General features: G+C 40.6%; 2 protein-coding genes across 2 annotated transcripts; one reads left to right on the top strand and one right to left on the bottom strand.

Moving 5' to 3' along the window:
* The first annotated feature begins 2,645 nt into the window (after nt 1-2,645).
* On the top strand, nt 2,646-6,164 carry LOC112164236 (GTPase LSG1-2). Its single transcript, XM_024300460.2, has 5 exons — nt 2,646-2,987; nt 3,064-3,337; nt 3,422-3,478; nt 4,305-4,384; nt 4,566-6,164. The coding sequence occupies exons 1-5, from the start codon at nt 2,761-2,763 to the stop codon at nt 5,686-5,688; spliced, it is 1,761 nt and encodes a 586-aa protein (XP_024156228.1). The 5' UTR covers nt 2,646-2,760; the 3' UTR covers nt 5,689-6,164.
* A 412-nt stretch (nt 6,165-6,576) lies between these two features.
* LOC112164237 lies at nt 6,577-7,765 on the bottom strand. The gene is made up of 2 exons (XM_024300461.2): nt 7,432-7,765; nt 6,577-7,211 (listed from the first exon to the last, which is right to left on the bottom strand). Exons 1-2 carry the CDS (start codon nt 7,724-7,726, stop codon nt 7,114-7,116), a joined length of 393 nt encoding a protein of 130 aa, XP_024156229.1. The 5' UTR covers nt 7,727-7,765; the 3' UTR covers nt 6,577-7,113.
* Nucleotides 7,766-14,251: the final 6,486 nt, after the last annotated feature.

Below are 14,251 nucleotides of genomic sequence, written 5' to 3'. Positions count from 1 at the left end.
TAGAGGATGACTGTCAAATTCATATATATTCAAATAAAACTCTGATGGGCCCACCACGTTTCTTAAAACCTTTTAAATAAACAATAAAATAGACAATAGAACTAAATGAAAGAGACATATGCAGACTCTGACAAACAAAGATAGCAAAGGAATTGCTAGAGGAAGGAATAAAGGGTACTGCTGGTAGGGATTTTGAAAAGATGGGTAGGTAGGAAAGAAACTAAGAAAAATTTGTGTAAGAGGGAACAAAAATAAGACACTGGAGTGTATGAGAAGTATTTTCCCGGATTTGGGGTGTATGAGCATTAACCCCAAACAAAAGGTGGTTGCTGTGCTGAACAAGCTTGCCGATTGGGATACTTATTGAATAGGTGTCGAGGAGCTTGAGAAAATGGAGGAGTGCTTGAACCCAGATGGGATTGCTCCATTCCTGTCGTGTATTTTGGATACAGATTCGGAACAGAAGAGCGCTGTTAGAAAGGAATGCATTAGGTTGATGGGTACATTGGTGAGGTATCATGAGGGGCATGTCGGAATGCATCTTGGTAAGATGGTTGCCGAGAGAGAGTGAGAGAGAGTGAGAGAGAAGTAGAAAAAATAACAAAAAAAAAGAGAGAGAAGAATTTAAATAAAAAAATTAAAAAAAGAGGAAGTGAGGGGTAAAATGGTCATTTTGAACCAAATTGTGTGAAATTTGAATGTTCGGAGAGTTATTTGTTAAAATTAAGATGTGAGGGACTGAACTGTCGACGCACCCAAAGTACAGGGTGTGACAAGTAATTTCCCCTTTTTATTACAAGGATGCCCGAAGGCAAAGGACAAAAACCTAAATCACAATAAATCTTGGCTTAGACAAGCCCAATAGATCAGCTTCCAGAAGAGGCACAACATCAGCAGGAGGGGAGCTAAAGAATCTGCAGCCAGGCTCATAACCATGCCCAATATTTGCTAACAAATCAGCCACTGAATTACACTCTCTGTAAACATGGGTAAGGGACACATTCCAATCCCTACTCAAAAGCTCTTGACAACTTGCCACAATACTATAAAGAGGATGGAGATGATCAATGGGAGAGAGAACTAACTTGACCGCAACAAGTGAATCCATTTCTATTTCCAACTGTCTACAACCATTCTGCCAAGCCATTTCCATTCCTTTCAGAAGCCCCCAAAGTTCAGCTTCAACAACTTGACCAATGCCCAACTTGGCAGAAAATCCATTCATCCATTCACCCCTATCATTTCGTAGGGCTCCTCCAGCACATATAATCCCAGTATTTCTTTGTAGGTGAAAAGCCTGGTTTAGCAAATTTAGCTTCTAGGAGCTTTCTAAAATGTTTCTAGTTTTTGCTTGTACCGCAATTGAGTGTTGGTAGGTGGGAACTAGATAAGCAATTTTTCCTTGGAGAGTGAGGTTTTTTCTTCCTAGACTAGGCTTGCTTAAATGCGAGAATCCCTTTAGACTATAATGAGTTTAGCATAAGCTTAAAAATGTTTCTCGGTAACTCTAGAGCAGAGCGAAAAAAAACCCTAAGACCCTCGGTTTGCAATCTCGTTCTAGTCCGGCAGCGGCCGGACGTAGGGGCTGGCCTCCTGCCACACCGTCGTCATGGTTTTGCTGCCGGACGGGAGATCTAATGCCCATGGGATTGTCGGAAGGTTTTGGCTCGGTTTCCGTCAGAATGTTTAGCTGGGATGGTGCGATGGGTGAGTGTGCTTCACGGGTCCGGTCATCGATTCATGCTGCTGGCTTCTGGGATCGACGGTGGCCATGGATCCCGATCGATGGCTTGTGCGATTGCAGGGCCTGCAGAGATAGGTCTTCTGTGCTTATCCAAGTCGCGGAAGCGTTGGCACTGCTCGGCTTGGATCGCCGGGACGAGAAGGTGTGGCTAGGTGGGCGTGGCGACGCAGGTCTTGAAACGTGGGTCGGGCGGAACTCGGCCGGACAGGTGCTGTACGACGGCGTGGTGGAAGGGACAAGGGGGATTGGCCCGAACCAATGATGGGCCTGGTGCATTCCTTGGGGGACTCCCCTATTGGGCCGACACTGTTTGGGCTGGGGTTCTGCCCTAGTCAATTTCTATTTTGGACTGGGATTTTGGCTCTTGGCCCAAACCTATGTTTTTAGCTTTTTGTCTAATTACAATGAGTTCCCTTGTATTAGGACCCTAACGAGTGTTTTGTTTTAGCTTGTCTATTTGCTATGTTTTTTCTATAGCTTATAGGCTCACTGTTATGCGAGCGATAAGTTCAAATATAGTTGGTCTATCCTATATATCACTGTGGCTCCTCCACGAAGTCTTGTCTGGCCATTGATATGTGTCAGCGGATGGATATGTAATGACCTTCTTGGCATGCACTATTATCAATGGAATTACCATTATTTCAAAAAAAAATATATATGTTTCTCGGTTTCTCATCGGATTCTTGTTTAAGCTGTTGTAAGACTCTAGCCAATTACTATCATGATATCAATTTTCTTTTTCAAAAAAGAAAAATATATATAAAATGCAATTTTTTTTGTGGCTAATAAATGGAAATTCTTTTCTTCTGAAAACAAAAAATATAAATGGAACTTCTTTCATTCGCCAAAAAAAATCAAATGAATTTTCTTTCTGAAAAAACAGCGAGTGTTTTATAGGGCAAACGACAGCCTAACCCTCCCAACGTGTTCAATTTGTACACCAAAAGCCACCGTCGTCTTCAAGCCGCTTCGAAACAGAGGAGAGAGAGAGAGAGAGAGAGAGAGAGAGCAAAATGCCGCCGAAGAACGAGAAGACGAAGCTGGGGAGAGCCCTGGTGCGGCAGCACAACCAGTTGGTTCAGCAGACCAAAGAGAAAGGCATCATGTACAGAAAGATGCAGAAGAAGGTTCTAGAATCCGTCACGGAGGTCAGCGACATCGACGCCGTAATCGAACAGGCCGACGAGGCCGACCGCCTCTTCTCCCTCAACAACCCTAACCCCAATCTTCTCATCAACCTGTGAGTTATCCTCCCTCTCTTCTCTATTTTCTATCAAATTACATGCTCAGATTATTGAATTTGGATTGTTTCGAAGGGACGGGAGTGAGATAACCCCTCCGGAGCAAAGGAGGGAGCAGCAGCGGAAGGAGGAGGCCTTGCACGCTGGTAGTCTCCAGGTGCCACGTAGGCCGCCGTGGACTCCGGAGATGTCGGTGGAGGAGCTCGATGACAATGAGAGGCAGGCCTTCTTGGTCTGGCGCAGAAGCCTCGCCAGGCTTGAGGAGAATGACAAGCTTGTCCTTACTCCTTTTGAGAAGAACTTGGATATCTGGAGGCAGCTGTGGCGTGTAGTTGAGCGCAGCGATTTGGTAACACTTTGATGCACCCTTGCTTTCTGCTCTCTGTCGATTAATTTATTGCTAGGGATAACATTGGTGTTGTTGTGTTTTCAGCTTGTGATGGTTGTTGATGCCCGGGATCCTCTGTTCTACCGCTGCCCTGATCTTGAGGTAATGCAGTTAATCCTTGTTTGAGCAAATACAACACATTTTTACAACTTCCAAATGCTATTAGATAGTGGCGCTTCTTAATATCGATGATTTATTATTATTGCAATGACATAAAGTTTGGAGCAAATTGTTACGGATTGGTATATACACCTGACGTGGCCCTTCAGTGATGTTATTACATCTTAAGTTACTTAAAAATTATTGAGATGTGTTGCCTCATCAGTTAACCATGAATAACAAAATCGAGTTCAAAGCATTGTCTTGTAAGCATGAGTGCAATGCAAGCATCTGGATAATTGAATAAAATAACAGTTGGAGGCTTATTATAGTGATTCCTCGATGCAGATAATGATATTGGTTCTGTGGTTCATACTAACTATTGGAAGTGCTTATGCAGTTGCACTGTATTGTTTCTTGGTTCATTGTATCTTTTTGACAGTTTATTTAAATTTGTTAAATGTCAAGGAGATGAACGAGAGTGTTTCCGCAAACTTTTCTCTCTTAAGAAAATAAATTTTTTTGATGTTCAGCTCACCCAATTTTGGTATCCTGGTTTGGTCCCTACTCTTTAAGGTCTATATAGAAAATAACAAAATGAATTTGGTTTCCTTGTGTTCAAAAAGAAAAATATGTTGGATGTTCTTTTCTCTGTTAATGTTTGATAGCACAGTTCACTCCATGAATTTTCTAGTGATTAATTGTTTATTTTCATGGAAAATTTCAAGATATTTTGAAATGAAGAAATGATCACAATGATCAGATGTGTTATAACTCTTCAGAAACCTTGGATAAGAACATACATGATGTTGGTTTTTCTTTAATGCAGGTATATGCACAAGAGGTTGACAAGCACAAAAGGACAATGCTTCTTGTTAATAAAGCAGATCTCTTACCTGTATCTATTAGGTTGGTATTTTCATAAACATGAATTTGTGATTGCCAGAGGTCATGTTGATTCTTATTGAACTTTCTTTTATATTCCAATAAAAAGTTCTATTTCTTATCAAGAAATATAATCATGAGCAGCCAATCTATTTGCCAATTATTTATCCTCCTAAATTCTTTTACTGCTTGGCTTTTTCTTCAGAGAGAAGTGGGCAAAATATTTCCGTTCCCAAGAGATACTTTTTGTCTTTTGGTCGGCTAAAGCTGCTTCAGTAGCCATAGAAGGGAAACAACTCAGTTCCCCGTGGAGTACAGAAAATTGCCAGCAGAATTCAGAGGACCCTGATACAAAAATATATGGGAGAGATGAGCTTTTGGCTCGTTTACAGTCTGAGGCAGAAGAGATAGTCAAACTTAGAAGGAACTCAGGATCCAGTGGAACAGGCTCATCCAACATTCGTTCGCAAATTGGAAGTGTATCACCTTCAACTAGCGTTGTTGTGGGGTTTGTTGGTTATCCAAATGTTGGGAAAAGCTCAACAATAAATGCCTTGGTAGGCCAGAAGAAGACAGGTGTTACCTCCACTCCAGGGAAGACGAAGCATTTCCAAACATTGATTATATCTGATGCGTTGACACTTTGTGACTGCCCTGGATTAGTGTTTCCATCCTTTTCGAGCTCAAGACATGAGATGATTGCTTGTGGTGTATTGCCAATTGATCGAATGACTGAAAAGAGGGAGGCTGTGCAGGTAGTGGCTGATCGAGTTCCAAGACATGTTATTGAAAAAGTGTACAATATTGATCTGCCAAATCCCAAATCCTATGAATTGCAATCGCGGCCACCTCTTGCAGCTGAACTTATGAGAGCCTACTGTGCCTCTCGTGGGTATGTTGCCTCAAGTGGGCTGCCTGATGAAACTAGAGCTGCCCGTCAATTGTTGAGGGACTACATTGATGGGAAGCTGCCCCATTATGAAATGCCCCCTAGAATGACAGATGAAGAAGATGATGTGGGACACATCTTGTCTGAACAGCATGAATCAGATTCATCTGATATGGAAACCCCTCCAGATTCTGATGGTGAAAATGTGCCAGAGATTGATCATGTCCTGGAGGACCTCAATTCATTTGACATAGCCAATGGGCTTGCTACCAATAAGAAAGCAACTGTCAAGAAGCTCAATGCACCTCATAAACAACACAAGAAGCCTCAGAGGAAAAAAGATCGCACATGGAGGGTAGGGAATGATGGTGGTGATGGAATGCCGGTAGCAAGAGTCTATCAGAAACCAGTGAACACCGGTCCTGTTAAGGTCGGATAGTTATTTGATATAGCCTTTACCATTTGCTCAGCTTGAGTTGTTCTGCAAAATTAGTATTGCCAGTTGCTTGTAATAGTTTTTCACTATATCTCCTGTGCTTGGGGGCCATAGTCGATCTTTACCCCTTTCTTTACCAGCCAAACCCCCAGAACCAAAAACTGAAGAAGGGAAGGAAAGGAAAGGGAAAGGAAAGTGAAATATGTTTATTTTGTTCACGCATTTGTTTATCCGAAGGTATTCAGGTTCAGGAAATGCGTGGATTTTCTTGCTTATTGTTTTCTATGAGTTCATATGATGTCTGTATTGTGATGGATTTAGATGATAAGATGGGACCATGCATAGTTGGGAGTTGGGACTGGTGGCAATGCAACTAGAGTACTGGGCAATATAGCTGTAATAGAAACTCCGCTGAGGTTATTTGGTAACATTTTATCCCGAGTATTCATATTAGTAGCATATATACTAGCCTTTTTGCATGTGTGATCCCGTATGCGAAATGTCGTGTTCTTATTTTTGTTCTAATTGTTACGTCGGATCGATTTAGTGTATCTGATAGAAAAGATTATTTTGTCGTGCTAATTGAGGTTTCAAGTGATGAGATTGTCATTTATTTATTCTCGATAGAAATTTGGTTCATTTGTAGGCTCGCTTTAATATGTCGAGTATTATTGGTGTATAACGAACTTTGCTCATCTTTTTTTTATATTAGTACCTGGACCAGAGATTTTGTTATCAAGCAAATAAATGTTACAAACAAATGTTTTGGCCATAGTGAAATTGAATTATGACTTTTTTTTCTCTTCTAAAATCCGAACCATTGTATAAACAAGTTAAACAAAGGAAAGAGGATCTCCAAGGCAAACAAATGTTACGTGCTACTAGCCATTGTTGAGATCGAAGTAATATAACGTACTTTGACAAATATGTTTTACTATATGTTATTATGTTACATAAATTATGTAGAACGCAATCTATAAATGATTTTATTTAGTCCGTAAAGAGTTGTACCAGGTTGATATACCATGGATGAACACTCTTGAGGTCAATCAAAGCTTTTCGAAAATATAATTCAAATCAACTCTTGATAGATAAGCTATCAAGCGAGTCATGCACGCATTCTGTAATAATCCTAGATTCGGATAAATTTTTTTCAGGGTACCGTAGGTTTCATCTTAAAAGGTTGAGGTGGTTTGATCCACCAATAATTCTATGACATGTGGAGACTAGGAGTTTACACAAAAATCATAAGGGAACCTTTCCTCTACGGTTAAGAAGACGGGAAATTATCGCATCTTCCTGGTTCATTCTGCAAACTATAAATTTTGTGTAAATTCATTAGACTCCACATGTCATATATATATATATATATATATATATATTTTGGCGTTTCAAACCACCTTAGAATACTGAGATGGTTTGGCGGTACTATGGATATCCTGCTCCTGCTGCTCCGCCTGCTGCTTCTGGTGGATATCCTGCTCCTGGTGGATATCCTGCTCCTGATCCTGCGCCTGCAATGATCCCTGCAAAGTAACAAAAATGGACAAGGTATGGTATTAGTTTAGTGAATTTAATACTCGCACCACTTTAGTTCAACCCTAATAAATGAGAATGGGATCACTTCAACCAACTAGTTATGTGATACACTTTTCGGGAAAAGAAAATGAAATTGCATTTGGATATATCACCTGAATTGTTGTGGGTGAGAAAGGAACCAATAATTGATTGAGGGGAAATACATACCTTTAACGGGGGTGCTGCCTCCCAGGCTGCGTCTGCCGCCGGGGGTGCCTTTGGTAGGCCTGTCGCTGTCACTGACTACAGTAAGGGCGGCCAAATCGTTGTGATTACACTTAGTAATGCCCTTCCGACCAGGGCGACAATTTATAGAAATCCGGTTTGAGGAAGGAGGAGATGACAGACCAAGTGAGTTGCGTTGAGCTTGGTTGGATGCGTATGCATGAAGAATAGTATTTGTAGATATAAAGGAAGAGAAGAAGATCAGAAAGAGAAAAAAGCAGCCATCAGCCATCACCATGTGTACTTTCAAACTCTGCGTTAATCCTTTCCCACCTAGTATTGCAGACTATTTATATATGGCCAATGGTAGGGGCCCTTAATGGGGCCATCAAATCTTAGGTGTTATGTGATGTAAGTAAATATAAATTTTATTTTCAATTTCACATAATATATTTTGCCACATCATATTCTTGGAACACCAATTTTATCATTTTATATTTTCTTTCAGATATTAGGGGGGTGAATCAATAACATTGATGAATTTTAATTAAGTGACAAAAAATCAATGACAATTATATTTCCTTTTGGGAAGCCTAATGCATTAAGCTTTTTGGGATTTGAGAGAGATAAACTCAACGGTCCTTGCAACCCTTATTATTTTCAATCGCTGAGGTTATATACCTCGACACCTAGCCCATCTAGAGCATCGGTAGAGAAACCCTATCAATCGTTCGATCTACACCTTTCTTACAGCAAATGCCCCATCTACAGCATGGGAAGGAAAACCTATCAATTGTTATCGCACCTTTCTTAAGGTGAAAGGAAATATTGAGTCCCGAACCCAGATGTCATTGTCGACAAAACAAAATCACTACCACTGCCACCCCAGAATCATCGCACCTCCACGTAACTGACTGTAGAGACTAGCCAAATCCTAGCACTTACATGTTGCAATATGGACACAAACCTAGGCTTCATAGTTCCTCCAACCTCCGTCCGTCCTCCATCCACCATCCTCTCTCTTTTTCCATCATCATAAATCCTAATTTGCATTTAAAATAAAAGGCCTACTCACCTAAGGGACAGTTTTTAAGGGACTATGAGGGACAAGTGAATCTGACAATAATAATAATAATAATAATAATAATCATAATAACAATAATAATAATTCTCATGTGCATCCCGCACTCTAATCTTAACAGGAAAAAGTGACCTCCCATTTACAAAGTAAGTATTGATGCCTAATTTTCCATAAGTCGAACTCATGACCTCCTATTTATAAAGGAAAAATTAATACCACTAGATCAAATGGTATTAGGCCACAAGTTTAGATTAATTAGCTTTTTATTTTTTTAGAAAACTTTTTTCTTAGATTTTTTTTTTTTGAGTCAAAAATTGACACATAATCACTTTAAGAGATTTTATTTTATTTTCTTATTTTTATCCCACCCCACCCATTCTCATATATTTATATGTTCGAACTCATAATCTCTACGACATTAGGTTTACAAAGAATCAGCATCTTAACGAGCCACAACTCACGACTCACAGCATTTTAAGAGATATTGACATTTCAAAAAATCATTAAGCACGCCAACTTGGACTTAATTCAACAGCTTATACGACAATGTTTACATTAATGATAAACTTTACTCTCCGCGAAATTTCAATCAAACATGATCTTACTCAATGACTCCAAAATGTAATTGAGAAGTCTACGCATGAATACGCACTTCATTGTCTCAATGACTTTGGAGTCAATTAAAAATTTAATACAAGGTCATTTCCTCCAATGGAGGCCCTGCCCCCTCCCAAAGCCAACTCAATTAGTGGAGATCTTTTCCCCCACATACTTATATAAACAAGCTCTAGATGAGCAACCTAAATTAAACCTATAACACAAGTTTAGAATACAACAACTAGTTTTTCGTGAGTCAAACTCACGGCCTCCTATTTATAAAGGGAAATCTAATACCATTAGACCAAATGGTACCAGGCCATAAGTCTAGAAATTAAATAGTTTTTTATTTTTTAGATATTCTATTTCTTAGAACATTTTTTTTTCTAAAAAATTGACACATAATCACATTAAGAGATTTTATTTTATTTTCTTACTTTTATCCCACCCCACCCATACTCATATATTTGTATGTTCGAACTCATAATCTCTACGACATCAGGTTTACAAATAATCAACATATTAATGAGCCACAACTCATGACTCACAAGCATTTTAAGAGAAATTGACATTTCAAGAAATCATCAACAAACACAGCATGCCAAGTTGGATTTAGCTGATACGACAATGTTTGCATTGATATAAACTCTCTCCGCGAAAGTTTCAGCCAAATGTGATCTTACTCAATGACTCCAAAATGTAATTGAGGAGTCTACATGCATGCATGAATATGCACTTCATTGTCTCAATGACTTTGGCGTCAATGGAAAACTTAATACAAGGTCATTTCCTCCCATAGAGGCCCCGCCCCCGCCCCTGCCTAAAGGCAATTCAATTAGCGGATATCTTTCCCACCACGTATTGAAGGGTCTAGCTATTACTTTTTGGTTGTTGGGCACATAGAGACTGGGGCGGGACCAAAGGAAATTCCATTATCTTTTCCACCACGTATGGATGGGTCTATCTAACACTTTTTCCCATAGACTTGGGCCGGACCAAAGGCAATTCCATTATCTTTCCTACCACGTATGGAAGGGTCTAGCTAATACTTTTTGGTTGTTGGGCATATAGAGACTTGGGCGGGAACAAAGGCAATTCCAGTATCTTTCCCACCACGTATGGAAGGGTCTAGCTAATACTTTTTGGTTGTTGAGCACATAGAGACTTGGGCGGGACCAAAGGCAATTCCATTATCTTTCCCACCACGTATGGAAGGGTCTAGCTAATACTCTTTGGTTGTTGGGCACATAGAGACTTGGGCTGGACCAAAGGCAATTCCATTATGTTTCTGACCATGTATGGAAGGGTCTAGCTAATACTTTTTGGTTGTTGGGCACACAGAGACTTGGACGGGACCAAAGGCAATTCCATTATCTTCCCCACCGGGTATGGAAGGGTCTAGCTAATACTTTTTGGTTGTTGGGCACATAGAGACTTGGGCGGGAATGAGACTTCCAGATTCCAGATAACCATCATCCATCTTTCCCTATTTTCTCAGTTCATATTATTGAAGTGGTTGTATTGATCGAAGTATCATATTTCATTGTGTGACTACTCTTTATATATAAACAAGCACTAGGTGAGCAATCTAAATTAAACCTACAACTCAAGTCTATAATTTTTTTTCATTACATCAACAATTAAGAAATATAACAACTAGTTTTCAGTGTGTTGAACTCATGATTTCCGATTTATAAAAGGAAAACTACTACTAGACCAAATGGTACTAGGCCACAAGTCTAGAAACTAAATAATTTTTTTTTTTGAAAAAATTATTTTTGGATAATTATATTTACACAGCTCTTTTTTCTAAATACATTCCAATCTCTCACCATTTTTTTGAAAAAAATAAATCCCCATAATGTCCTCAGAAACTGAGGAACAGAAAACGAAAAGAGTAATTTTATCTATACATGTCTAAATACTTGAGACAGATCCCTATATTCTCACACTTGAAATTAAGTTTTATGAATGGTGAAATGATCAAAAAGAACATTTCTACTGGCAAAACAAAAACATAATTAGGAATTTAGATCTTCTCTTCTCCATGACATTTATTTATTTATTAAAATTTTTTTTTTGCTAGAAGCAACTGCAAACTCCATCATCTGAATTTTTTACTGCAAACATGAATTCTTAAATACTCGTTTGGCAACTCTCAATATCAATTAAAGTGGTTGGAACTTATTTGAGTATCTCAAATTCTAATTTACTGACACAAAGTAATACTCATGATTTGGGTTTTTGGTTTTTTTTTTTTTTTTTGGGTCTTTTGTGCAAAGACCTGTGTTTATTAGTTCATCAATGGGTTTTTTGGTTTGGCGTTAGGTAAGAAAGAAAGCTTGCATGCTGCTATGGATATTGAACTATCGATCAGTGATTGATTGAATTTGGCTTTTTCGTCTAATACTTGATTCTAACCCAAAAATAAAAAAATACGGCATGACAAAGCTACCAAGATGGAATTGAACCCGTTCATCAACATGTGAAACTGAATGTGGCTGTAGAGAAGGAAAATAGGTGTATGAGATTTGAAGGGTAATTTGGGTAGCTTGGGTGGTGTTCTTAGTACATTAAGAGGGGGTGGGGGGGGGGGGGGGGGGGGGGGGGGGATTTTAGGATAAAAATTACCCACTTACCCAAACACTCTAAGTGATCATTTCCCTAATACCCAATTAATTATTTTTTTATTCCTTTTTATTTATTTTTGGGACATTTATGCCCTCTCCTTCTTTGTCACTTAAAGAGAGAAGTCATCGGAGACCTTGAGGGACTCCGGTGATCAGTGGCCAGCCGCGGACTCTGGTGACCGGACTCCGACAATCAGTGACCGGAATCCAGCGACCGGTCACCGGAATCCTGAATTCGACTACCTGACTTGTAACCGGATTCCGGCATCTGATTTTATTGCTCCCTAATAATGCCCAGTAATCATATTATTGCCCCCCAATAAACATATTATTTTCCCCCAGTAGCAAGTTTATTAGGGATCAATATTAATGAAAAATGAAAATATTTATAATTTTGAAAGTTTTTATAGGTTTATCCAAATAAATAATCTTATTATTTCTCCGTAATAATATTATTATTGCCCCCCAATAATCATATTATTACCCCGCAATAATGATATAATAGACCCGCAATAGACATGTATAACTCCTCAATAAAACCTTTTTTGAAACTTTTTTTCATTCTTCTTTCCTTATAAGCCTTTTGCCAAATTTACCAAAAAAAAAAAAAAAAACGACACAGCTTCGTGAAGCCATGCCACTGGCCGCCGCAGCTTTGACCTGGAGCTTCTGCCCTTCAAGAGCTCCGGGTTATACAAGGACCTCCTCCCCTCCTCCTCCTTCGCTGCCGTCCCGTCCCGACACCCAACTCCGCTACCAACTCTGGCTACGAGATCACCATTCCCAATCGCCGTCCGGCGGAGATAGTAGTGAACTCGGGATCTGGAGTCCATGATTGGAATCCCTTGGCTGCGGTCCAAAACCTCGATCGACTCCAAGGATTCGAGGATGGCTTCGTTCACCGAAGCCTCGTCCCAGATCTGGGACTTGATTGTTCAGAGACTGGATCGACGATGGAGTAGGTGACGGTGATGGCCGAGAAATGCCCATTGGTAGCCGGCGGTGTTAGAAGCTATGAGGCCTAGGGCTCGACGACGATGGGTCTGGGTGAGGAGGCGGGGAGAGAGAGAGAGAGAGAGAGAGAGAGAGAGAGAGAGAGAGAGAGAGAGAGGGTAATTTATTAATTGAAATAAGATTAAAATTGTCAGTAAATGTTAGATTAGGTAAATGAGACTAAAAAACTCTTAGTGGAGTAAGTGGGCAATTTTTAGGTTCAAATTGGGTAAGTGGTCACGGCCCCATTAAAAAGATAAAAGGATAATAAATTAAAAGTGTAATGTATTAAGTAAGGGTTGTGTATCAAATATATAGGAATGTGTAAATAAAATTTTCTAAAATAAAAAAAATGAACCAACGCGCCGCACGCGCCTAGGACTTCCCCAACTTTCTCTTGTGCTCGTCCGGCAGCACGTCCTTGAGGCGTTGTCGTCGGAAGGGTTGTTTTCTTTCTCGCCGTTCATTATTGACGTGTGAGTGGGTCGTTTCGATGCTTGATGGCTGCTAGCGGTGGTTGGATGTGGTTTGGATGGTGGCTGCCATTGGTTGATCTAGTTTGGGTCGCGGGTGCTCTGGTCGGAGTGATGATGGAGGGCGGTCAGATCGGGGCAATCTGGCTGATGCTTGGTGGTGGTGCTGTGGCGAAAGGGCTGGGTTCTCCTTCGCTCGATGGGTGGTGGCTGAGGTCGACATCGAGGCCTGCTCGTGAGAGTAGCCCGGATCCGGGCTGTACGGGATCTTTTTCGGCTTTCTCTGCAAGCACTCCTTGGTGGAGACCTTGGTGTGTGGGGCGACGATGGTGGAGCGCCGGCGATGGACTGACTAGGGCGGTGGTGGTCTGGAGGCAGTACTACGGAACCGGTGATGCCACGGTGGTGGGTCTAGTGTTGGCCTAGCTAATGGGCTGCAGTGATTATACAGTTGGGCCGAGTTTAATTTTGTTGGGCCCTTGGTGGTGGGCAGTTATCACTAGTTTTTAGGGTTTGGTTTCTTTTGTTTTGTTTTAAGTATTAGCTGTTGGGTCGGGTGCACTGCAATTTTTGGCATAGACAATCTTCTATTTGGCGGTCTAGAGGTCGTTCCTGTTCTGGAGTTAGGTCAGCAGCGGTGACGAAATTGTCTGGCGGTGGCATACTGGCATAGACAATCATCCTTGGCCTTCTAGTGGGAATGTTCTTGTTTGATCTCGGGTCGGAGGCGATGGCGTTTTGGAGCAGTGGAGGATGGATGGTGTCGACAATAGGGTGGTGATGGTGTTGGGTTTTCTTGAGTCCCAGGTTTGAATGTCCGGCAATCCTTTTGGTCGAGTTTAGGTCACAACGAGTGTTGGCTTGGTCGATTAAAAGCTGGTCAGGAGGACTCTAGTTGGTGAGTTCGTGTCGACACAAGTGAGTTGTCTAGTTTTAGAGTTCTTACTGGCTGGACGAGAGGCGCGATGTCAAGGATTTACTACTCCTGCGTTTATTGTCTTTGTCATACAGTTGTAGTGCAAGTTTAGAATCAGTTTATAGAGTTCCAA

The sequence above is a fragment of the Rosa chinensis genome, chromosome 5, assembly GCF_002994745.2.
Source record: "Rosa chinensis cultivar Old Blush chromosome 5, RchiOBHm-V2, whole genome shotgun sequence".
In the NCBI taxonomy this organism is placed as follows: domain Eukaryota; kingdom Viridiplantae; phylum Streptophyta; class Magnoliopsida; order Rosales; family Rosaceae; genus Rosa; species Rosa chinensis.
This window is presented reverse-complemented; position numbering and strand designations above follow the sequence as displayed.